The sequence below is a fragment of the Elephantulus edwardii genome, unplaced genomic scaffold (assembly GCF_000299155.1).
Source record: "Elephantulus edwardii isolate Elephantulus edwardi_28Jun2011 unplaced genomic scaffold, EleEdw1.0 scaffold00038, whole genome shotgun sequence".
NCBI classification, from domain to species: Eukaryota; Metazoa; Chordata; class Mammalia; order Macroscelidea; family Macroscelididae; genus Elephantulus; species Elephantulus edwardii.
Genome location: NW_006399788.1, coordinates 13347599 through 13371919, shown reverse-complemented (window position 1 = coordinate 13371919; position 24321 = coordinate 13347599). Strand labels below are relative to the sequence as shown.

General features: G+C 39.7%; 1 protein-coding gene across 2 annotated transcripts in view; it reads right to left on the bottom strand.

The window, feature by feature from the left end:
* Positions 1–24321, bottom strand: part of DPYSL2 (dihydropyrimidinase-like 2) — a 174750-nt gene that overhangs the window by 112257 nt on the left and 38172 nt on the right. The window contains exon 2 of one of the 2 annotated variants that reach the window (XM_006884856.1): positions 115–128. The exons of the other annotated variant lie outside the window; for it this stretch is intronic. Within the exon in view, the coding sequence (XP_006884918.1) occupies positions 115–128 (14 nt within the window). The remainder of the gene's footprint in view (positions 1–114; positions 129–24321) is intronic. 2 annotated transcript variants of the gene reach the window in all.

The window sequence follows — 24321 nt, the reverse complement described above, 5'->3', positions numbered from 1 at the left end:
GGGTCTGAACTTTTTGTTGTTACTGCATTTTAAGAGTTGTTTATGTATTCTAGTTAAGACACACCTTAATTTTATAGATACTTACTCACAAATAGATACTTTCTCACAAGTTACCTTATCAAGAGGCCCTGATGGTATAATGCATTATGTTCAGCTGCTGAGTCTATGGTTCAAATCCAGCAGCCACTTCTCAGAATAAAGATGGATAGTCTCTTCTTGAAAAGATTTATATCCTGAGAAACTGGTAGAGGGTCATGACAAGTTGCAATTTATTCAAATTTATTGTAATTTAATTAATTTTAGTGAAAATTTACAGACTTAGGATTTCCATTGATTCATTGTTGCACTTTTCTCTCTGCCCACCCCACCCCCCAATTCACTCTTCTTCAAAGGCAACTGATATCTCTTTTTAAAAAAATTCTTTTACACACCCATGTTTATAGCAGCTTTGTTTGCCATAGCAAAGAGCTAGAAACAACCCAAGTGCCCATCAACAAACGATTGGATAGAGAAGCTCTGGTATATTCACACAGTGGAATACTATGCAGCATTAACTCATGAAATATTATACAAACAAGTAACTCATGAAATATTATACAAAATGGATGACCCTGGAGGACATTATGCTGAGTGTAATATCTCAGTCACAAAAGGACAAATATTGCATAGGGCCACTGTTGTAAAACGGGACTGACACCAGGGTTGGGGGAAGACAGCGAAGGAGGGGAGGAATGATGTATACTGCATTGAAACAGATGAGGGAGAGAACTGTTTAAAAGGGACATATGAATGGGTATTCTTGTCATTATAGAAGTCCAGAGTGAAGGCTGCAAAGTGGAGTGGACTTGAGAAGGAGGGATTGCATAACAATGAAAGACTTTTTCTTCTTCTTTTCAAAAAGAGTGATGGGGGGAGGTGGTGGGTAGGGAGAAAAGTGCAACAATGAGTGACTAAAAACCCTAAGTCTCTGTAAACTTTCATTAAAATTAATTTTTAAAAATTCTTTTATCAGATATAGTGAAATCAGTGATAGCCAGGGCTTGATGTGTTTGACTTAATTTTCAGATCTGACAGTTTTACATTCTGATCAGGGATAGTCTTACAAATTTCCTATAACTTCTTTTAATGGAAAGTATTTTCTATTTTTTCTTCTCTAACAGTTTTCTGCCTCATACTGGTTTTGGCTTTTACAGATTTTACTCTAGAAGACTCTTAGTCTTGTCCTCCACTCTGTGTATTGTCTTTTCACTCACATTTGCCACATGATTTCCTTCAGGCTTGCTGTGGGTAGGAGAGGATGAGCTAATTGATGTGACATAATGGTGCTAAAGAAGTTTACTCTCTTGTAGTAGTAACTCATCTTTTCAAAGACTATAAATAGATTATTTAAACTTTTGGAGCCTCACAAATACTCTTCATATCATTTGCTTCTTTTTGATAAAAATTTCTGCTCAGGGTGAGCTCTGGTGGCCTAGTGGCAAGAAGGTGTACTGCAATCTCAGAGGTGCATGGTTCAAATCCACCAGATGCTCTGCTGGAGGAGGAACAATCTCCTCCTGTACCAGTCAGATCTGATTTGATGGTACACACACACACACACACACACACACACACACAAAATTTTTTAAAAAAATCTGCTCAGGCTGTGTTGGTTTTAGGTACAATTGAGTTGACTGCAACTCATGGCTACACCATAAACAATATATCAAACTCATATCATATCCTGTGTCATCCTCACAATCTCTGCCATATACAAGCCCACTGTTCCAGTCGCTGTGCAAATCCATTTCATTTTAGAGACTTCCTGCTCTACACTGATCTCAAACATGAAGTCTTTCTTTAAGGACTGACCCCTCCTGACAAATGCTTAAGTATGTTAGATGAAGTTGCATCATCCTTGCCTCTGAGGAACATCTTACTTACACTTCCTTCAAGTCATATTTATTTGTTCTTTTGCCAATCCATGGAATAGTCTGTGCTCTTGGTCAACACTACAATTCAAAGGCATCAATTCTTCTTTGTCATCCTTATTCATCATCCAACTTTCACACATAGATGAAGTAAATGAAACACCATGGTGTGGGGCAGGTGCACCGGCATCTTTAAAGTGACATCAAAGAGGTCCTTGACAGTAGATTTGCCCGATGCAACACATCTTTTTGTTCCTTGACTGCTGTTACCATGGATGTTGATCATGTATTCAAGTAAAATGAAACCATTGACAACTTCAATCTTTTTCTCTATTATGATGTTGCCTATTGGTCCAATGGTGGGAATTTTTGTTTTCTTAATATTGCTATATAATCCATATTGAAGGTTGTCTGTTTGTTTGGTTTTTTTTCTTCACTAAGTGTTTCAAGTCTTCCTCACTTTCTGCAAGCCAGGTTGCACAATCAGCATAATTTGGTTCAAATCCAGCAGCTGACCTGCAGGAGAAGGATGGGCAATCTCCTCCCTTGCCATTAACTGCCTCTGAAAATCCAACAGAAGTTCAGCTATAGTTGCTTCCAACTCGACAGTACACAACAAAAACAAGTTTTCCTTCAATTCTAATGTCATATTCTTTTTCTTATGGTCCAACTTCTAAAATGGTTAGTTCACCATACATATTGAATATATATGGAGAAAAGACACAACCCTGATGCACACCTCTCCTGATTTAAAACCACGTAGAATTCCTTTATCTGGTGGCCTAGTGACAAGAAGTTGTGTTGCAATCCCTAAGGCACGTGGTTCGAATCCACCAACCACTCCATGGGAGAAGGATGGGCAATCTCTTACAATGTAATTAACTAACTCTGAACACCCTCTGGAGGGTCAGCTATGGGTCGGTTCTGACTCCACAGTACACAACAACAATTCCTACTCTTAGTCTATGTACCAGTTTCACATAATAACAATGAAGTGTTACGGGATTCTTACTCTTTTCAGTGTTAACTATTATTTATTACGATTCGCATAGTTGAATGCCCTTGCTATTCAAGAAAACTCAAAAAAAGCATCTTCATGTTATTCTTTGCTTCCAGCCAAGATCCATCTGATATCAGTAATGTTATCCTTTGTGCTACAGCCTCTTCAGAATCCAGTTTGAGTTTTCCAGCAGTTCCCTGTTGATGTACCATTCCTTCTTGTTGTTATGTCAGTCGAGTCACTTGTGACTCATAGCAACCCTATGTACAACAGCCCTAAGCCCTGCTCTATCCTGTGCCAATTGCACTGCCTCTGACACTCCCATCCCAATTACCCCAGTCACTGAATCAATCCACCTCATAGAGGGTCTTCCCCTCTTGCGCCGTTCCTCCACCCTCCCAAGCATGATGTCTCTCTCCAAGGACCTGTCCCTCCTTAAAACATGTCCAAAGTATGTCAGACGAAGCCCCAGAATCCTTGCCTCCAAGGAGCAGCCTAGTTTAACCCTCTCTAGGATGAACTGCTTTGTTTTCTTGGCAGTCCATGGTACATCTAATACTCTTCTCCAGCACCACAGCTTAAAGGCATCAATTCTCCTTCTGTCCTTCCTAGTCATTGTCCGACTCTCTGATGCATAACAAGTGATTGCAAAGACCATAGCCTGTATCACACTCACCTTAGTCTCCAGAATGACACCATTGCTCTTCAGTACCCTGGAAAGGTCCCTAACAGTAGACTTTGCCATCTTATTTCTGGCTACTGGTGCCAAGAGTGTTGACCATGTAGCCTAGCAGACTAAAGTTGTTAACAATCTCAGTCTCTTCACCATCCATCCTGATGCTGTCATTTGGTCCAGTGGTGAGAATCTTTGTCTTCTTGTCATTGAGACTCAATCCATACTGAAGGCTGCAGTCCTTGACCCTCTGCAGCAAGCATTTCAGGTCCTCCTCAGTTTCAGCAAGCAGGTTTGTGTCATCTGCATAACACAGATTGTTATTCCACCCATCCTGATGCCATACTTCTCCTCATAGAGCTCAGCCTCTCAGATAATCTGCTTTGCATACAGGTTGAAAAGGTATGGAGCTAGGACACATCCCTGGCATACACCTTTTCCAATTTTGAACCATGCAGTGTTTTCTTGCTCTGTTCTGACAACTGCCTCTTGGTCCAAGTATAGGTTTCACATTAGAAAGATCAAGTGTTCTGGAATTCCCATTCTTCTCAGAGTTAGCCACAGTGTGTTATGATCCACACAGTCAAACACCTCTGCATAGTCAATGAAACACAAATAGGCATTCTTCTGGTATTCCCTGCTTTCAACTAAGATCCATCTAACATCACTTACAAAAGCCATAGTACCACGACCCCTTCTCAATCCAGCCTGGATTTCTGGCAGTTCTCTGCTGATGTGTTGTTCCAGTTGTTTTTGGATAATCTTCAGCAGAATCTTGCTTGCATGTGAAATCAATGATATTATTCTGTAGTTTCCACACTCTGTCACCCTTCTTTGGAATTGGAACAAATATAGATTTCTTTCAGTCAGTTGGCCAAGTGGTTGTTCTCCAGATTTCTTGGCACAACTTGGTGAACACATCAAGGGAAGCATCTGTTAGCTGAAATACGTCAATTGGTATACCTTCTGTCCAAGGGGCCTTATTTTTTGCTATTTCCTTCAAAGCAGCTTGAACTTCTTCCTTCATCACCATAGGCTCTTGCTCATACGTTGTTTCATGAAATTCTTCTGTGTCTGCCAATTGCTGAATATTCTTCAGCAGGATTTCATTTGAATTTGGCATTAGTTTGATAACTTCCATATCACGTTGGGTCATGTTTTTAGGAATGCAATTACTGATCTCTTCCAATCAGCTGACCAGATTGCTGTCTTCCAAATTTCTCTGGCATCAAATAAGTGAGCCACATGCAAGGCTACTCCTGTTTATTAAAAACTTCTATTGGTAGCCCATTAATTCAGGAATTGATGTGGCCTCATTTTTTGTCAATACAACCCATGTAAAATATGTCTTCCTTTAGTACCACTGGTTCTTGATAATATGTTACTTCCTAAAATGATTCTACTTCCACCAATTCTTTTTTATAAGATGCCTCTGTCTTCTTTCCTTTTTTTTTTAATACTTACTGTATCTATCATTCAATATTCTGCCAATAGCCTCTTACAGTATTACAACTCAAGGCTTGAATTTATTCTTCAGTTCTTTCAGCTCGAGAAATGCCAAGTTTTTCACTTTTGAACTTTCTTTGCACTTTTCATTATAATACTTTGCTTTGTCTTCTCAAAGCTACCCTTTGCAGTCTTCTCTTCAGCTTTCTTATTTAATAATTTCTGTCTTTTGATTTAGAGAGAGCTCTGTTGGTCTAGCAAACAGAAAGTTATGCTACCAAGCTTAACTACCAAGTAGGCGATCTTAACCTGTGGCCCTCAGGCCTGGTTTAAATTGTGTTGGGTTTTTTTTTTTGTCAAACAGTGGTATAGCACTGGTCTGTGCATTGTTGTACAGAGGTAACTCGTGGTTGCTGTGATGCTAAACTCTGTGACATTAATGTGCCAAATGCGATAATGGTTACCCATGGTGGACAGTGTTTAGTGGAGCTCCCTGATTAAAACAAGCTTGGAGGCAGGAGTGGCATCCACTGCCATAATAGTTTGCCTCTGGAAACTCTGTGAACATGGAGAAATGACCAAAGTTATACAAGTGTTCATAGGGTCACTATGAGTTGTCTATAATTCGATGACACTTAACAACAGTATGAAAGAGTAAGCTCTAGAGTCTCTTCTGATACCCATTTTGATCTTTTCTTTCCTGTCTTTTTAATGATTTTGTACTTTCTTTTTCATAGTTGACATCCTTGGTGTTATCCCATCATTTGTCTGGTCTTCAGTTGTTAGTATTCAATGTATCAAATCTACTTTTGAGACTTTTTTTTCATTCAGGTGTCATAAACACAAGATTGTCTTTTAGCCCCTGTGGACTTGTTTTCATTACCATCAACTTCAATTTTAATTTTCAAAGGAGTAATTATCTTGTTTATAATTGGCCCTTGGCCTTGTATTGACAGCTCACATTGAGCTTCTCTTTCTCCACAGATACAGTCAGTTTGATTCCTGTGTATTCCATCAGATAAGGTCTATTTACAGTCATTGTTAATGTGGGTTTTTTAAAAAAGATATTTGTGATTAACACATCATTGATTGTACAAAATTTTACCATATGATCCTCACCATCATCTCTCTCACAACGGCAATATTTCCTAAAAACTAGTCCTTCTTCTTTATTTTCAACTTTTGGCTTCCAGTCAACAATTATTGTTAGTGTATCTTGATTGCATTTTTAATCAAGTTCAGATTGCAGAAGTTGATTGTTGACGTTGCATGCTGTTAAGTCAAAAGTGACTCATAGTTGACCCTCCAGCAGGTTTCTAGAAGCAGTAAATCACATAGGAGAAGATGCCTCCATTTTTTAAACTTTGGTATTCCTGGCTGGTGTGTATGTTTGTACAGTAGTTTTATCTACAGGTCTTCCTTATATGTGAATATTCTTTCACTGAAAGCATTGTATACAGGATGTTGTCAAGTCAACTATGACTCATAGTGACCTAAGTACAATAGCTCTGAACCCTGCCCTTTTCTGAGCCAATCTCACTCTTTCTGGCACACTCATTACCCTAGTCACTGAGTCAATCTATCTCACCCGAGGTCTTCCTCTCCTACGCTGTCCCTTGACCCTTCCAACCATGATATCCTTCTCCAAAGACTGGTCTCTCTTGGCTACATACCCAAAGTATGTAGGATGGAGCCTCAAAATCCTTGGAGCAGCTTGGTTTAACCCTCTCCAGAACAGACCCATTAGTTCTCTTGGCAGTCCACAATAGGCTCAATACTCTTCTCCAGCACCACAACTCAAAAACATCAATTCTTTTTTTGTCATCCTTAGCCATTGTCCAGTTCTTTGATGGATAGCAAGTAATTACAAAGACCTGGATCAGGAACACCTTAGTCTCCAGACTGATATCCTTGCTCTTCAGCACTCTGGAGAGGTCCCTGACAGCAGATTTCCCTAATGCAATTTGTTTTTATTTCCTGACTGCTGGTATCAAGAGTATTGATTGTGGAACTGAGCAAGCTGAACTTCTTAACAATCTCCATCTCTTCACCATCTGTCATAATGCTGTCAGTTGGTCCAGTGGTGAGAATCTTTGTTTTCTTGATGTTGAGTTTCAATCCACATTACAGACTATAGTTCTTGACCCTCTGCAGCAAGTGTTTCAAGTCTTCTTCAGTTTCAGCAAGTAAGGTTGCGTCATCTACATAATGCAGGTTGTTGATGAGTCTTCCTCCAACCTTGATGCCACATTCCTCCTCAGAAAGTTCAGCCTTTTGAACGATCTTTTCTGCATACAGATTGAAAAGGCATGGAGACAGTACACATCCCCAATGCACTCCTTTTCTGATTTTGAACCATGCAGTGTTTCCTTGCTCTGTTCTGATGATTGCCTCCTGGTCCAGCTACAGGAACACAATCAGGTGCTTTGGGATTCTCATTCTTCTCAAGGTTAGCCACAATTTGTTGATCCACACAGTCAAATGCCTTTGCACAGTCAATGAAACACAGATAGCCATTCCACTGGAACTCTCTGCTTTCAGCCAAGATCTATCTGACATTGGCAGTAATGTCCCTAGTGCCATAGCCTCTTTCAAACCCATTTAATATTTCTGGTAGTTCTCTGTCAGTGTACTGTTCCAGTTGCTTTAAATAATCTTCTGCAGGATTTTGCATGCATGTGATGTTAGTGATATCCTTCGATAATTTCTAACTCTGTTGGATCATCTTTTTTTGAATGGGAATAAACATAGATATCTTCCAGTCAGTTGGCCGGGTGGTTGTCCTCCTCCAGATTTCTTGGCACAGTATGATTAGCACGTCTGCATCAATTTGTTGAAATATTTCAACTGGTATGCCATAAATTCCTGTAGCCTTGTTTTTTGCCTATTCCTTCATAGCAGCTTGGACTCTGCCTACCTCAACATTGCCTCTTGAACATAAATTGATTCATGAAATTCTTCTGTATCAGACAGTTCTTTTTTGGTACAGTGATTCTGAGTACTCTTTCCATTTTTTTCCTATCTATCTATCTATTTATTTCTCTCTTGTTGTATAGCATCGAATTGGATCCGACTTGCACAGGAGGAGATTGCCCCTCCTTTTCCAGCGGAGCATCTGGTGGATTCAAACCATGCACCTGCAATTTCTCGCCACAAGGCCACCAGAGTCTCCTTTTCCATCTCCTTTTGATACTTCCTGGGTTATTCAATATTCTGCCTATAGCATCCTTAAGTATTGAAATCCAAGGCTTGAATTTGTTCTTCAGTTCTTTCTGTTTAAGAAATGCTGAACGAGTGTCATTATATTTTCCAACTCTAGCTCTTTGCACATTTCATTATAATACTTTGCTTTGTCTTCCCAAGTTGCTCTTTGAAATCTTCTGTTCAGCTCCTTAAGTTCCTGAATTCTTCCCTTTGTTTTGGCTCTTCAGTGTTCTAGTGCAATATTCAGAATCTCTTCCAACATATATCCCAGTATTTTTTTCCTTCTTTGTCTTTGTAATAACCATTTGCATTCTTCATGCATAATATTCTTTATATCTTCCCGTAGCTTTCCTAGTTTTTGCTCATTAGTGCTCAAGGCCTCAAATTTGTCCCTGAGATTTTTTTTTTTAATTCAGGTTGGATAGACTTAATGTCAGATTTTGGTTCTTGTAGATTTTATTTCATTTGCTTAAGCTTCAGTTTTAACTTGCATATGAGTAGTTGATGGTCTGTTCTACAATCAGCACCTGGTCTCGTTTTCACAGTTTATATTGAGCTTCTCCAATGATTCTTTCCTAAGATGTAGTCAGTCTGATTCCTGTGCAGACCATTAGATGAGGTCAATATGTATAGCCACCATTTATGTTTCTTATAAAAGATATTTGCAATAAATAAGTCATTGATTGTACAAACTTCTATAATTTTTGTCTCCAGCCTCATTTCTGTCATCAAGTCCAGGTTTTCTAACTATTGACCCTTCTCTGCTCCCAGCTTTTGCATTCTAGTCACCTATTAGTGCATTTTGGCTGTATATATAATTGATTTCTGACTAGAATTTGTTTCCTTCTCTTTGTCTCTGGTTGTTGGTGCATGTATTTGAATGATGGTAGTATAGACAGGTGTTCCTCATAAGTGGATGTTTATTACCTGTCACCCACAACATTGTATTTCAAGATGGATCTGGAAATGGTCTTTTTAACTATGCATACAGTTCCATTTTTTCCTCACCTTTTTATAATAGATCATACGACTGTCTGATTCAAAACGTCCCATGCTAATCCATTTCATTTCACTAATGCCTAGTATGTCAATATTTATGTGTTCCATTTATCTCTTAATATCCAGTTTACCTACATTCATGATTCTCATATTCCACATTCCAATCACTAGTGTCTGCTCACAAGTGTTCCTCTTCTTTGTGTTTGCCAACCATAGGGCTCAGCCTCAGGTGCCTTATACAATAGTCTAATCTAAGTATGTTCTATTGTGCATAGGATTTTCAAAGCCCTGTTGCTTTGGAAGTGGATGGTCAACCCTTCACCCTAGTCTGCCTTAGAGCAATATCTAGCAGACAGGAACTTGATCCAGAATAGTAGACGAAAGACACTTTCCCAATACAAAAGTAACCAATTTGTTGTTGGTTCTCCATTCCCCTTTTTGTTATCTGTGATTTGGTTCCACCCGCACCCTGCTCTGGCAGCATCCACTTCCTCCAGCATCCACTTCTGTCCCTTTCATTCTTACTCCTGACTCAGATGTCAGAACTCCCCTCCCCCTTCTTCCCAACCAACTCTCAATATGGTGGCTCAGGCCTCCAGTCACTTCTGTGATGCTGGTCTCTCGTACTACTGCCGCTGCCCTCTGTCTTAATGCTGTTGCCAACTTCTGCTACACTCCTTCATGTAGATACTGCTGACAATGAATGTCACATCCACTCCTCTTTACTTTGTTATTTCAAACACAGTAGATCATACGATTGTCTGCCCTGGGCTGATGTTGTTGTTGTTGTTGTTAGATACTTGAAGCAACTACAACTCACAATTTATGAACAACAGACTTGAAACTTGCTGTATCCTGCACCATTGTCATGATCTCTGATATGCCCAAGCATATTGTTAATGTCACTGTATCAATCACGCTGGTTGAGGGTCTTCCTTTACTTCTCTGATCCTCTAACTTTTCTAGCATGATGTTTTATTTTGCTTTTTTCCCAAGGACTGAACACGCCTGGCAAGATATCCAAACTATAGGAGATGAGGTTTCATCATCCTTGCCTCTAAGGAGAGCCCTGGTTGCATTTTATCTAAGGCAGACTTGTTTGTTCTTTTAGTAGTTTATAGGATCTTCAGTACTCTTTTCCAACATTACAATCCAAAAGCATTAATTCTTCTTTCTGCCATCCTTATTCATTGTCCAAGCACAGGGAGTAATTGAAAAGACCAGTTTGGATCAGGTGCACCTTAATCTTAAACTGACATCCTGATTCTTTTATGCTTTGGAGAAATCTTTGACAGAAGATTTTCTCAATGCTACATCTTCTGATTTCTTGACTGCTACTATGAAGGGTGTTCATTGTGGATCCAAGAAAATGAAATTGTTGACAGTGTAAAGCTTTTCTGTATCTATCATGTTTCCTGTTGATCCAATGGTGAGGATTTTTGTTTTCTTCATTTTGAGATATAATTAATATTGAAGGTGGTAGGCTTTGATCTTTTGCAGCAAGGGCTTCAAGTAAGTCTTCTTCATGTTCTGCAAGCAAGGTTGTGTCATCTGCATACTGCAGGTTGTTGATAAGTATTCCTGTAACCCTGATGCCACAAGTTTCTTCATATAATTCAGCTTCGCTAATTATTTGTTTGGCATACAGATTGACTAGATACAGAGAAAGGAATTTCCTATCGTAACATTAAAATAGTAAGCAAGCATAGCTTTGGGATAGGAGACTTCCTAGAGGGATTTATTCAGCATTACATAATCTGCTTATGTCATATATACCATTATTTAAGTAAAGGTGTTTATGGAACTTTGAGTAATTGGACTGCATTCAATAGTACTTTTGCTTAGAGTAAACATAAGCGCTCTGGAGGAGGCACAGTGGATAAAGTGCACAGTTACTAGGTGGACATTAATTTGGTGTGAACCAACCAGTCATTCCACTGGAGACAGATAAAGCAATCTGCTTTCATGAAAAGTATAAACTTCGAAGTCCAATATGGCCACTAGGTCATTATGAGTCAGAATCAGTAATAGAATAGTGGGCCCAGAGATGAAACTGCTTCAGGTGAGATTATTGGATCTTACCAAAACTCATTATTGTACTCCAGGCAGGGAAGAGCTCAAATGCCTTTCCTTAAACAATTCTTGTTTAATCCAAACCACAGAGTCAAGTGATGAGCTGTAGCCTCCAATACATGTGTGCATGTTCACCTTCAACATGAAATAACTGGACATCTAGAATCAATGTGAGTAAAATCTATATACTGTTTAGCATTATCTTAAATAGAGAATAAAGCAAGAAGTGGGAAAATTCTTTTGCAGGGTTCAATCTTTGAGTATCAATGGTGTTAATTGTGAACCCAAGGTTACGTCATTGACAATTTCAATCTTTTCTTTATCTATCATGATATTGCCTATTGGTCCAGTGGTGAGAATCTATGAATTTGTGTCTCATTTATCAACAACACAAATAAAGTCTGGCCCAGAGATTGTACTATAGATGGTCAAAAGATCAAGCAAATCTGTCTGGGGAGAATTATAGTAAGTAGGCTCCTTAGAAGAAGGAAGGTGAGCCTTCTTCTCACATACATTGGGCATGTTATCATGAAGGGTCAATCCTTGGAAAATGACAACACATTTGGAAAATTAAGGATCGACTAATTAAAGGATGACTTTCAAGGGGATGGAGTGAGCACAGCAGAGACTAAGAATTGTGCAGGATTGTGCAGGATTTTGTTCTGTTGTACATAGAGTTGCTATGAGTTGGCACGCCAATGGCACCTAACAACAAACAAAGATCAAAATTTTATAAATACACCTCCAGGATCACTCATGATCATTTACCAAGACTTCATGTCTGCTCCAATTTAATAATTACACTGGTCTTTAGCTAAACCACCTCTGTTGTTGAGAACCACAGAATTTGAACCAACCCATAGCTGACCCTCCAGAGTATTTTCAGAGACAGTTAATCACACGGAAGTAGATTGCCCATTCTTCTCCCATGGAACAGCTGATGATCTCATGTGCCTTCAAGATTGCAGCCAACTCTAGGTTGTATAGAAAACCAAAAACAAACCCACTGCTGTGGAGTCAATTTCATAACAAGGAAAACCTCCATCAGATTTCTTAGGTCGTAAATCTTTATAATGATCCTTCTCTTGCAAAATGGTACGTAGACTGGAAACTGAATTACCAGTCCAACATGTAGTAAACTATGGTTCCAGAGCTCTAGAAAGAAATAATCTCATATGGATTAGCCATAGCAGAACTGGAATGTGAGAAAGAGGTATCTTGTGTGATGACACAGTATGGCATATTAAAACAGGGATCTGTGTGGTTACTGAGGTATGCACTGCAGGTATTTGAGGTTGTTGTTATGTACCATCAAACCCTCCAGCAGCTTTCTTATGCTTTAAATCACACCAGAGAAGATTACTCATATTTCTCTTACAGAGCACCTGGTGGATTTGAATTGCCTGTCTTTGGGTTGGCAGCAAAACTCCTTACTCCCTTTACCAGGAACATAAAATCAAAATAATTTACTACCAAGGAAAAATTAAGAGAGTTAAAGATAGATAAAACTGAAGTGTCTTAATATCACACATAAAATTGAAAGGTATGTAATAAACTACTAAAAACAAATAGTAAGGGTATCTTCTGTTAACTCCTTACAAGTCCACATGATAAAGATGAACATTTCATTATATTTTTAAAAATTAACTGGTCAAAGTACATGTATAAGCAATACACAAGGGAAGAAATAAAAAGGCCCAAAATAAGATTAACCTGATAACATAGTATATAGTGTTAGAACGCTAACTGGAAGGTTGTTGTTGTTGTTGTTGTTATGTGCCGTCGAGTTGCTTGCGACTCATAGTGACCCTGTACAACAGCCCTAAACTCTGCTCTGTCCTGTGCCAATCGCACTGTTTCTGACACTCCCATCCCGATTACCCCAGTCACAGAATCAATCCACCTCATAGAGGGCCTTCCCCTCCTGCACCGTCCCTCCACCCTCCCAAGCATGATGTCCTTCTCCAAGGACCGGTCTCTCCTCACAACATGTCCAAAGTATGTTAGACGGAGCCTCAGAATCCTTGCCTCCAAGGAGCCACCCAGTTTAACCCTTTCCAGGACGAATCTGTTTGTTTTCCTAGCAGTCTATGGTATTCTCAATACTCTTCTCCAGCACCACAGTTCAAAGGCATCAATTCTCCTTCCATCCTCCTTGGTCATTGTCCAACTCTCTGATGCATAACAATTGAGTGTGAAGACCATGGCCTGTATCAAACGGACCTTAGTCTCCAGAGTGACACCATTGCTCTTCAATACTTTGGAGAGGTCCCTAACAGCAGACTTTCCCAAGGCAATGCACCTTTTCATTTCCTGACTATTGGTGCCAAGACTGTTGACTGTGGAGCCAAACAAACTAAAACTATGTACAATCTCAATCTCTTCACCATCCATCCTGATGCTGCCAATTGGTCCAGTGGTGAGAATCTTTATCTTCTTGACATTGAGCCTCAATCCATATTGTAGGCTGCAGTCCTTGACCCTCTGCAGCAGGTGCTTCAGGTCCTCTTCAGTTTCAGCAAGCAGGGTTGTGTCATCTGCATAACTCAGATTGTTGATAGATCTTCCACCAATCTTAACCCCACATTTCTCCTCATAGAGCCCAGCCTCCCGGATAATCTGTTCTGCATATAGGTTGAAAAGGTATGGAGATAGGATGAATCCCTGGTGTATGCCCTTTTCAATTTTGAATCATGCAGTGTTCCCTTCCTCTGAAGGTTAGCAGTTCAAATCTACCAGGCACTCCTCGGAGAACAATGACGCTTTCCACTCTTATTAAAATCTAGCCTCACAAACCCAGTGGACAATATATCTTTTTAATGGAAAGTTATGTTTTAGTTTTTGGATACATAAAATCTGAAAATATTTAAACAGTCATTGTTGATGAAAATGTGATGAAATGGAAATATAAATTAACATAATCCATACACCTTTTGATAAAATTATCTTTCTAGAAAATTATTTTACGTAAATAATGGGCAAATATCTCTATCAAGTTTTTCTTCACTGAACCTCTAAAAGTAGTAAAAAATTAGAAACAGTAAAGTGTTTTCAAAGTTTATGGAACTATTTCAAAGTATGGAACTCTTGATTTTTTTTTTAATGTGTGCAATGCAACAATGTCAGTCTGGAGACTAAGGATCTAGGCTAGGGTCTTTGCAGTTACTTGTTATGCGTCAGAAATCTGGACAATGCCTGACTGGGGATGACAGAAGGAGAATTTATGCCTTTGAGCTATGGTGCTGGAGAAGAGTATTGAATATACTAGGAGAACAAACAGGTTCATCCTGGAGAGGGTGAAACCAGGCTGCTCCTTGGAAGCAAGGATTCTGAAGCTTCATCTGACATACTTTGGACATGTTGCAAAGAGGAACCAGTCCTTAGAGAGGGACATCATGCTTGGGAGGGTGGAGGGACAGCGCAGGAGAGGAAGACCCTCGATGAGATGGATCGATTCAGTGACTGGAGTGATGGGGGTAGGTGTGTCAGAGACATTAAGTTTGGCTCAGGATAGAGCAGGGTTCAGAACTTTTGTACACAGGGCCACTATGAGTCATAAGTGACCTGATAGCACTTAACAACAACAGCAATGTATACTTGTATGGGAATGAATTTACAAAACAGAATTATATTATGACACCATGTTTAGAAACAGAAATACACAGTGTGCATATGCACTCACAAATGTAAACACATGTGTGTGTATCAGTAAAAACAAACACAAACTTTAAAGGAATATGTCATGGATTGAATTGATATATCTCCTCAATATATTTAAAGATAATATGTAGATATAATGTGGAAGTGTAAAGAGTAGAATAAAACACTCCTTAATCCCATCACAGCCCTGATCCAATATAAGGAAAGTTTCCCTAAGATGTGGCCTTTATCCTACTAGAGAATAAGCCAAGAAAGAGTTACCAGGAGAGGAGTGCATCCTTCTGGACTCAAATCTCTGTATACAAGAAAGCTCCCAGACACCAGGGAAGATCAGATACATGGAGGTCTCCAAGGAACACCAGGCCTACAGATACTAAGGAAACAGGACCTTCCTTCAGAACTGAGAGATCCTTCTCCTTGAGTGGCACCCTGAATTCAGACTTCTTGCCTCCAAAACTGGAAGAAAACATTTCTGTTTGTTCAATCCACCCATCTGGTAACAATCTATCTTGTTAAGAGTCTTCCTCTCTTTTTCTGGCCCTCCTCCTTTCCCAGAATGATGTCTTTTTCTAATGTCTGGCCTCCTCTTGACAACATGCCCTCAAGAAAATGGATTGATACAGCAACTAAAACAATGGGCTCCAGCACGTCAAAGGTCAGGAGGATGGTGCTGGGTAAAGCGAGGTTCAGATGTGTTACACACAGAGTCAGTAAGGGTCTTAACTGATTTGACGCACACAGCAACAACAACAAAGCCATCCACTTGTGGTATCCCTGGTATAGCAGCACCAGATAACTGAGGCAAATTTACACCAAAATAACAATATTATCAATATTTATTGAGCATTTTCTCTGAGCCAGGCACCATTTTAAGTTCTTAAAATGTGTGTTAATTTATATGTTAATACTTATTATAGGTTTGCATATTAAATTTTATTAATCTGTTTATTAAACGTACATACAATTATTTATTCTTCACAACAATCCTCAAAGATAATTTACTATTTTATCATTTCTGTTTTTTTAAGAGAAGAAACTAAGGCACAGAGAAATAAAGGAGCTCTTGTGAGAAGGAGTTTGATCCCAGACAGCCTGGTAGCAGTATCTGCACAGGTTATACGGCAGTGCCTGGGTGGGATTAGGGGTGAGTCACTTCTTTCTACCTTTCTGCAATGTCTGAACTTTTTGCGATAAGAATATGTTGCTTCTCTGATTAGTAAGAAACCAGTTATTATTGTTGGAATTGGCGAGGGAAGCAACACGAATGCAAAACAGTTTGGGGGAAGGAACCACAGAAAACATTTCAAAGTCAAATCTAAATTAAGATCGTCAACATCGATGCTTGTCTCCAGACGGGGCTGTGGCCACACTCTGTACAGAGCAGAAGGCTGCTACTCCGGTGTTTCCCAACATTTAAACCAAGATGCTTAGAGTAAGAAATGCATTTTGCATTATGACCTGGAATACATCTGTGTGTGCGCACAACTGAAATAAACCAAAATAAAATATTTCTATTTCAAAAATTGAGCACAACCCAGATTGAATACACCAGTCATTAACTCCAATTAAAAAAAACTTCATATGACAGGGAAGAAACAATAGTTATGACTGATGTGTTATGTGACCAAAGGACCCTCCCTCTGACTTCTGGCAAACTTACCCTCTGGAATTTCGAGTATCTTCTAACTTATATGCTCTGAATTCACAACCTATCTGCCACAGAGCATGCACACCTCCTCACAGAGAACCAACATTCAAAATTAGAGAAAAGTTTTTGAGACGCTGGCAGCCATGAAAAAGGTGGCTAACAAAGTTTGCCAATTCCCAAGACCTACAAGGACCTGGAACCCACTCAGAGTTGAGGTAACTCAGCATCCCTCACATTTAAGGAGTCCTCAGAGGTCCTCTCCCACCAGGGAGGGTCATCTCTGGAGACAGAACCTTAACAACTCGAAGGAGCACAGTGAGTGAAGGCTGTTTGAAGTACAGTCTACAGAAGACACCAATAGCTGCAGAAGACCCTCTCTAATCTTTTAGTTCATAACAGATCACCCATTGGCCTGCAGCCCTATGTCCATGCAACAAGCAACCACAACTCCCAAGAACGAGAAATCTCAAAGACCACCTGTCAGATGAGGGGTGTCTGTGTGTCCCTGCCTCTGCTTTTAAAAGGACATTGTAAGAAAAGTGATGCCTTTTAAAAATTATTAATTTTACTGAAAGTTTACAAAGACTTAGGGTTTCCAGTCATTCACTGTTGCACTTTTCTCCCTGCCAACCCCCTCCCCCCAATTCACTTTTCTCCTTGATAAATAAAAGAAAAACTCTTTCATTGATATATAATCCCTCCCCTCAAGTCACTGCACTGTGCAGCCATCATTCTGGACTCCTGTCAAGACAATAAAATCTAATCATATATGCCTTTTAAACAGTTCTCTCCTTCATCTGTTGCAATGCAGTATACATCATTCCTCCCATTCTTCTCTGTCTTCCAGTTTTTGAGAAGCGTACTGAATATTCCACGGACTGCCAAAGGAACCAGGAGATCTGTCCTGGAGAAAGTAAAGCCAGGGTTCTCCTAGGAGGTAAGGATGGTGAAGCTTCATCTCACATATTTTGGACATGTTAGGAGGGCCGAGAGGGACTTCATGCTTGGAAGTTGGAGGGTCACAGAAAGAGAGGAAAACCCTCAATGAGTTAGATAGACATGGTGACTCTAACAACATACTCAAGGATGTCAGAATTGATGAGGATGGCACAGGATAGAGCACGGTTCTGATTCGTCATTCATAGGGTCACTGTGAGTAGTAGTCGACTCAACAGTATATAACAACAACACAGCAGCCCTATTCTACAAATAACGTACCAAGAACTCTACTAGATCCCAAGAATGTAAAAGCTGACTAAAGGTATATTATCAAGAAACTTGTGGGCCAGAAGCAGAAAATTCAGCACATTAATGAAATTTGGGGAGCTCTAGTGGCTTAGTGCTAAGGAATTGTGCTGCCAACCCAAAGGTTCTTATTTCGAAGCCTTCAGCTGCTCCATGGGAGAAAGGTGGACAATCTCCTCCCGTGTGATTTGCTGCTTCTAAAAACTCACTGGAGAGTCAGTTACGACTTGATGGTACTAAACAATAATAATTACGTTTTAATTATGAACCAGGAAAGGGCATAGGAAAAAAATCCCTGCAGTGGTAGCATATGGAACAGGTTATAGGAGACTCGGATTAAACGTGAGGAGACCAGTTGTTTACCAATTACAAGATGTCCAGGGAGACACAGGACGCCTGTCCAGGCCGCACAATGCAAGGAGAGTGACACTAATTCTCGTCTTGTTTCTGTCACAAAGAACTGTGTGACCTTGGACAAGAGAACCTTTCTGGGCACCAAACTTGCATACATCTGTCAGGAATCTATTTTATAGGGTATTATATTGATTAAAAGAGGAGATCCTGAAAATTATAAAATACTGTACATTTACATAAAATTAAGAGAGGAAGTGTGTTACACAGACTTTTTTTTTTACACGGACTTTTAACATGCCTCCCAATTTTAATATACCTCCTGGTACCCATATCTTTCTATAATACCCTTCCTTAAATATGAACTGTACCAAATGACTAGCTTCTAATGAGTAAAATATGGCAAAAATGATGGCATTTCAATCCTATGACTCAATCACAAAGGACTGTGGCTCCCATCTTGCTGGCAGACTCTAATCTTATAGGCTTCTAAGCTTTGATGAAGCAGCTGTCATGTCAGAAAGACCCACATACCAGGGAATTGAGGATTTGCCAAAAGTCAGCAGAGAACTGCAGTCCTCAGCTCAATCGCCCATGAGGAACCAAGTCCTGCCAACAAGTAAGTGAGCGATCTTAAAAGCAGATGCCTCCCCATTTGAACCGTGGCATGACTGCAGTCCTAGCCAGCACCTTGATTGCAGCTTGTAGGAGATTCTGAAACCAGGAGCCTAGCCAAGCTATGCCTGGACTCCAGTAAATATTGTTTGAAAGCTCTAGGTTTTGGGGTGGCCCATTAGGCAGCAATAGGTAACTAAAACATTTGAATAGAACACAAACATAAATTATTTTAGTTGTTACTACTATTGGCTCAGTGGCTACAGCAACAGGCTCAAATGTGTCAGAGATGATGAGGACGGCAGAGGACAGGACAGTGTTCAGATCTGTTATTCAACAACTGCTAGCACTGGGGAGAGGACCTCTGGGGCATAATGCACCCAGTGCTGTGCTGCTTACCAAAATGTCAGCTCAGTATTACTTTAGTCTCAGGATTAGGGTTCAGTTTAGAGTTATAGTTAGTTAGCATGTGGTTAACATCAGGATAAGGGTTAGGGTTAGGGTTAAACTTAGAGTTACAGTTAGGTTTAGTCTTAGCTTTAAGGTTAGGGTTAGGTTTAGATTTATGGTTAGGCTTATTGTTAGGGATAACGGTAGATTTTGAGTTAGGGTTAGGCTGAGGGTTTTGGTTAGTATTATGATTCTTTTTAGGTTACTGTTACTGTTAGAGCTTAGGGGATTTTGTAGTTGTTATTTGCCATTGAGTCATTTGTGACTTATTTAATCCCATGTACAACAGCTCTGAACGCCATCCTATCTTGAGCCAATTTTATTGTCTCTGACACACTTGTCCACATTACCCCAGTTACTGATTCAATTAATCTCAGCAGGGTCTTCCTCTATGGCTGTCTTCTATCCTTCCAAGCATGATGTCCCTCTCCAAGGACTGATCCCTCCTAGGAACATGGCCAAAGAATGTGAGATGAAGCTCAAAATTCTTGCATCCAAGGGGCAGTTTGACTTCACCCTCTCAGGACAGACCTGTTAGTTCTCTTAGCAATCCATGTTGTGTTCAATACTCTTCTCCAGCACCACAACTCAAAGGCATGGATTCTTCTTCTATCATCTTTAATCACTGTCCAGCTCTCTGATATATAGCAAGTAAATGTGAAAACCATGGCTTGGATAAGGCATACCTTGATCTCTAGACTGACATTGTTGCTCTTCAGTACTCTAGAGAGGTCCTTGACAACAGATTTTCCCAATTCAATTTTTTTTTTCTTTAATCTTTATTTGGTTCAACTCTCACATGTATATGAAACAACTGAAAACACTGGTTTGTAACAAGCATACCTTAGTCTTTAAAATGCCATCATTACTCTTTAATGCTTTAAAGAAGTCCATGGTGGAAGAGTTGCCTATTGCAGTACTTTAATTACTTGACTACGTCTTCTATGGATGTTGGTTTGGGTCCAAATAAAGTGAAATCTTTGACAATTTAAATATTTTTCTCCATCATAATGTTGCTTATGGTCTGACTCTTACATGTTTTTGTTTTCTTTATATAAATTTGTAATTTTGAGGTATATTCAAACAACAACTTACCTTTATTTAGTCCTCATGACAGGCTTTATGAGAAGCATTTTATATGCATTCTTTCATGGAATCCTTACCAAAGCACTATTTTTCTAACCAATTAAAGATAGAAAAATTGAGCCCATTTAGTTACTTCCATGTCTAACTGAACTTTTTCTTTTGTTTTGTTTTGTACTTTTTTTTGAGGGAAGAAACTGTACAAAAATGAACGATTTTTTTTTTTAAAGAAAAGAAAGAACATGAACTGGGGAAGGGAGGAAAATGTGTTACAATGAATAAATGAAAATCCAGTTTTACTATAATCTTTCATCAAAATTACAATTAAAATATAATTTTTAAAAGGCAATTTGCAATTTGATTTCCTGACTGCTGGTGCTAAGAGTGTTAGTTGTAGAAAGAAGCAAGGTAAAATCATTAACAACCTCAATCTCTTCTCCATCTATCACGATGCTACCAATTGGCTCAGTGGTAAAAAATCTTTTTTTCTTGATGTTGAGCTTCAATATATATCGAAGACTGCAGTCTTTGACCTTCTGCAGCAAATGCCTCATGTCCTCCTCAGTTTCGGCAAGCAAGGTTGTGTCATCTACATAACGCAGGTTGTTGATGAGTAAAAAAGTCAGCTCGTTCATACTAGCTGCTCTTCAGCACAGGCAGTGTCCTCTGTAAAGATCTGTTGTTGTTATGTGCCATTCAGTTGCCATAGGATTTGAGCCTATGTACAGCAGCTCTCTATATAGGGTTTTCGACAGAGCAGAGTTCTGAACTGCTCTACATAAGAGCAACTTGGGTCATAGGCAACTTGATGGCACATAACAACAACAGCTCTGAACCCTGCTCTATTCTAAGTCAATCTCACTGTCTCTGACACATCTACCCTATTACCCTAGTCACTGAGTCAATACACCTCATTCAGGGTCTTCCTCTCTTGTGCTGTTCTTCCACCCTTCCTAGCATAATGTCCCTCTCCAAGGACTGGTCCCTCCTGGCCACATGCCTAAAGTATGTCAAACGGAGCTTCAAAATCATTGCATCCAGGGAGCAGCCTGGTTTCACCCTCTCCAGGACAAACCTGTTTGTTCTCCTATCTAGGGTGTCAGAAACCCAAATGAAGTTCATTATGAGTCAGAATTGACCTGAAACTTCGTCCTATATACTCAGGGCATGTTGTCAGAAGGGGCTAGTTCTTGGAAACACAAACTATGCTGGAAAAGATAGAGAGTCAGAGAAAGAGAGGAAGATCTCCAGTTAGATGGGAAGACACAGTAGCAACGGGTTTGAGCAAATCAGAGATGGTGAGGATGGCACAGGATAGTCAAGGTTCAGGTCTGTTGTTCACAGGGCTTCTGAGTGGGAGTCAATTCAATGGCACTTAACAACAACAGTAACAACAGCCTTACCAGCACAGACTTCACCAAGCCCTCTACCCTACCCCTAAGGAAAGCTGCCTTCCTTGGAAACATCTGACTTGGACCTTGCCCTTACATATCTGAACCCTGTCCTGTCCTGTGTCACCCTCAAATCTCTGACCCAGTTGAGCCCATTGCTGCAGTCACTGCGTCAATCTACCTGGTTGAAGGTCTTCCTCTCTTTCATCATTCTTCCATCTCGCAAGATGATGTCCCTCTCCAGTGAATAGCCTAACAATAAGCCCAAAGTTGTGAGGAGAGTGAAATGACGTTCTTATCATCTTTGCCTTCAAGAAGTACTCTGGCTGCACCTTTTCTAAGACATAGCTGTTTGATCTTTTGGCAGTCTGTTGGATATTCAGTACTCTTCTCCAATACCATGGTTCAAAAGTATGAATTATTGTTCTTTTTTAAAAAAATTATTTTATTATTTTTTGTGTGTGTACCATCAAATCGGATCTGACTAGACAAGAGGAGATTGCTCCTCCTTCTCCAGCATAGCATCTGGTGGATTCAAACCATGTGCCTCCAGGACTGCAGTGCAGCCTATTGCCACTAGGCCACCAGAGCTCCCTCAGTTCTTCTTCTATCATTCTTATTCACTGTCCAGCTCTCAGCAGCATAGTAAGTGATGGAAAAGACCATGGCCTGAATAAGGCATACCTTAATCCTCAAACTAACATCATTACTCCTCAGTAATTTGGAGAGGTCTCTAGCTTCTGACTCTCCTAGCACAATACATCTCGTGATCTCTTGACTTCTGGTACCAAATGTACTGATTGTCGTTGACAGTTTCATTTTTTTCTCTATCATGATGTTGACTATCAGTCCAGTGGTGAGAATTCTTGTTTTCTTGACATTGAGATGAAATCCATATTGAAGGCTGTGTTCTTTGATCTTCTGAAGCAAATGCTTCAAGTTCTCCTCATTTTTAGCAAGGTTGTACCATCTGCATAATGAAGGTTATTGATAAGTCTTCCTCCAATCCTGATGCCATATTCTTCTTTGTAGTGTCTAACTTCTCAAATAATTTGCTCAGCATACAGAGTGAATAGGTATGGAGAAGGGATACAACCCTGACACACAGCTTTCCTAATTTTAAACCATGCAGTATTCCCTTGCTCAGTTTGCACAATAGCTTCTTGGTCTAATAAAGGTTTTGCAAGAGCACAATCAAGGACTCCTATTATTCTCAATGTTAGCCATAACTTGTTATGATCCACACAGTTAAATAAATGTCTTTGCACAGCCAGTAAAGCACCAATAGACATTCTTCTGGTATCCTCTTTTCTCAACCTGGATCCATTTGACATTGACAATGATATCTTTGGTGCCATGGCCTCTTATCCAGCTTGAACTTGTAGATGTTCCCTATCTATGCAATACTCTAGCCGTCTTTGAGTGATCTTCAGCAGTATTTCGCTTGCATGTGATAATAATGATATTGTTTTATAATGTCCACATTCTCTCGGACCACTTTTCTTGGGAATGGGAACAGATATGGATCTCTTCCAGACAGGAGGCCAGACAGCTGTCCTCAAAATTTCCTGTAATGGACTGGTGAGCACATCAAAAGAGTTGGGCCAAATAAACGGTGGAGGTGGGGAAATCTAGTGCATCCCGAGTGCTGAGAAAAACATTTAGAAAAACAGGAAAATATTTCTCACTGTCAAAAAGGACAATGGAAAAAACTGGAATTAACCTTTGCTTTTGGAGTTGGTACTGGAAGAAACTGTTTTTAGTATATGGAAACAGGAAGACGGATATAATTTTATGTGTATATGTGCCTGTGTGTGTATTTCTAGTCCAACCAAAAGCAATGAAACTCAGTAGTACTAAGCATAGCTAATTTTTTCCCCCTAATCCCATTCTCTCCTAAAAGGAGGCATGGCTCCTTGGAAAAATGACTGATTCCAGGTTTGGGCCAGTGAAAGTACAAGATGATTATGAGTCTAGAATAGTTCATTGCACCACAAAGAATGTTGGGGTTTGTCAAATGGACAGAGGGAGCCTTTTGAAGAAGCTTCCAGTGGTAAAATCTAGGATAATTTCAACATCAAAATGATAGCCAATTGTAATCCACTGAAAAATAAAGAAATCCATAAATTCAGGCTGATGTAAATAAAAATGAGAAGAAGGCAAAGCTCTACGTTGGGATTAGTCAGCAAATATAGAAGGAATTACAGGATTTTAAAAATTATAAGCCTTAGACAATCATCATAGTCATACTTGCTTCAAGCCAGACTCATTGCATGCTAAGACTCCTGAGTGAACGTTTGAAGGAGATTATAACAATTTTGTCATTTCACAAAATTCTTATTAACCAGTTGTTTGCTGTTGAGTTGGAACCAACCCATAGTTGACCCTTTAGTGGCTTTTTAGGGGCGGTAATCACACCGGGGGCGGGAGAGAATGCCCATCTTTCTCCAGGGGAGCAGCTTGCCTTGGGGATTGCAGTGCAGCTTCTTACCACTAGGCCACCAGAGCTCCCTAGTCACTAATTCATAAAACTTAATGGCTTGTTCATAAAAATAAAATTCTTAATAAATTTA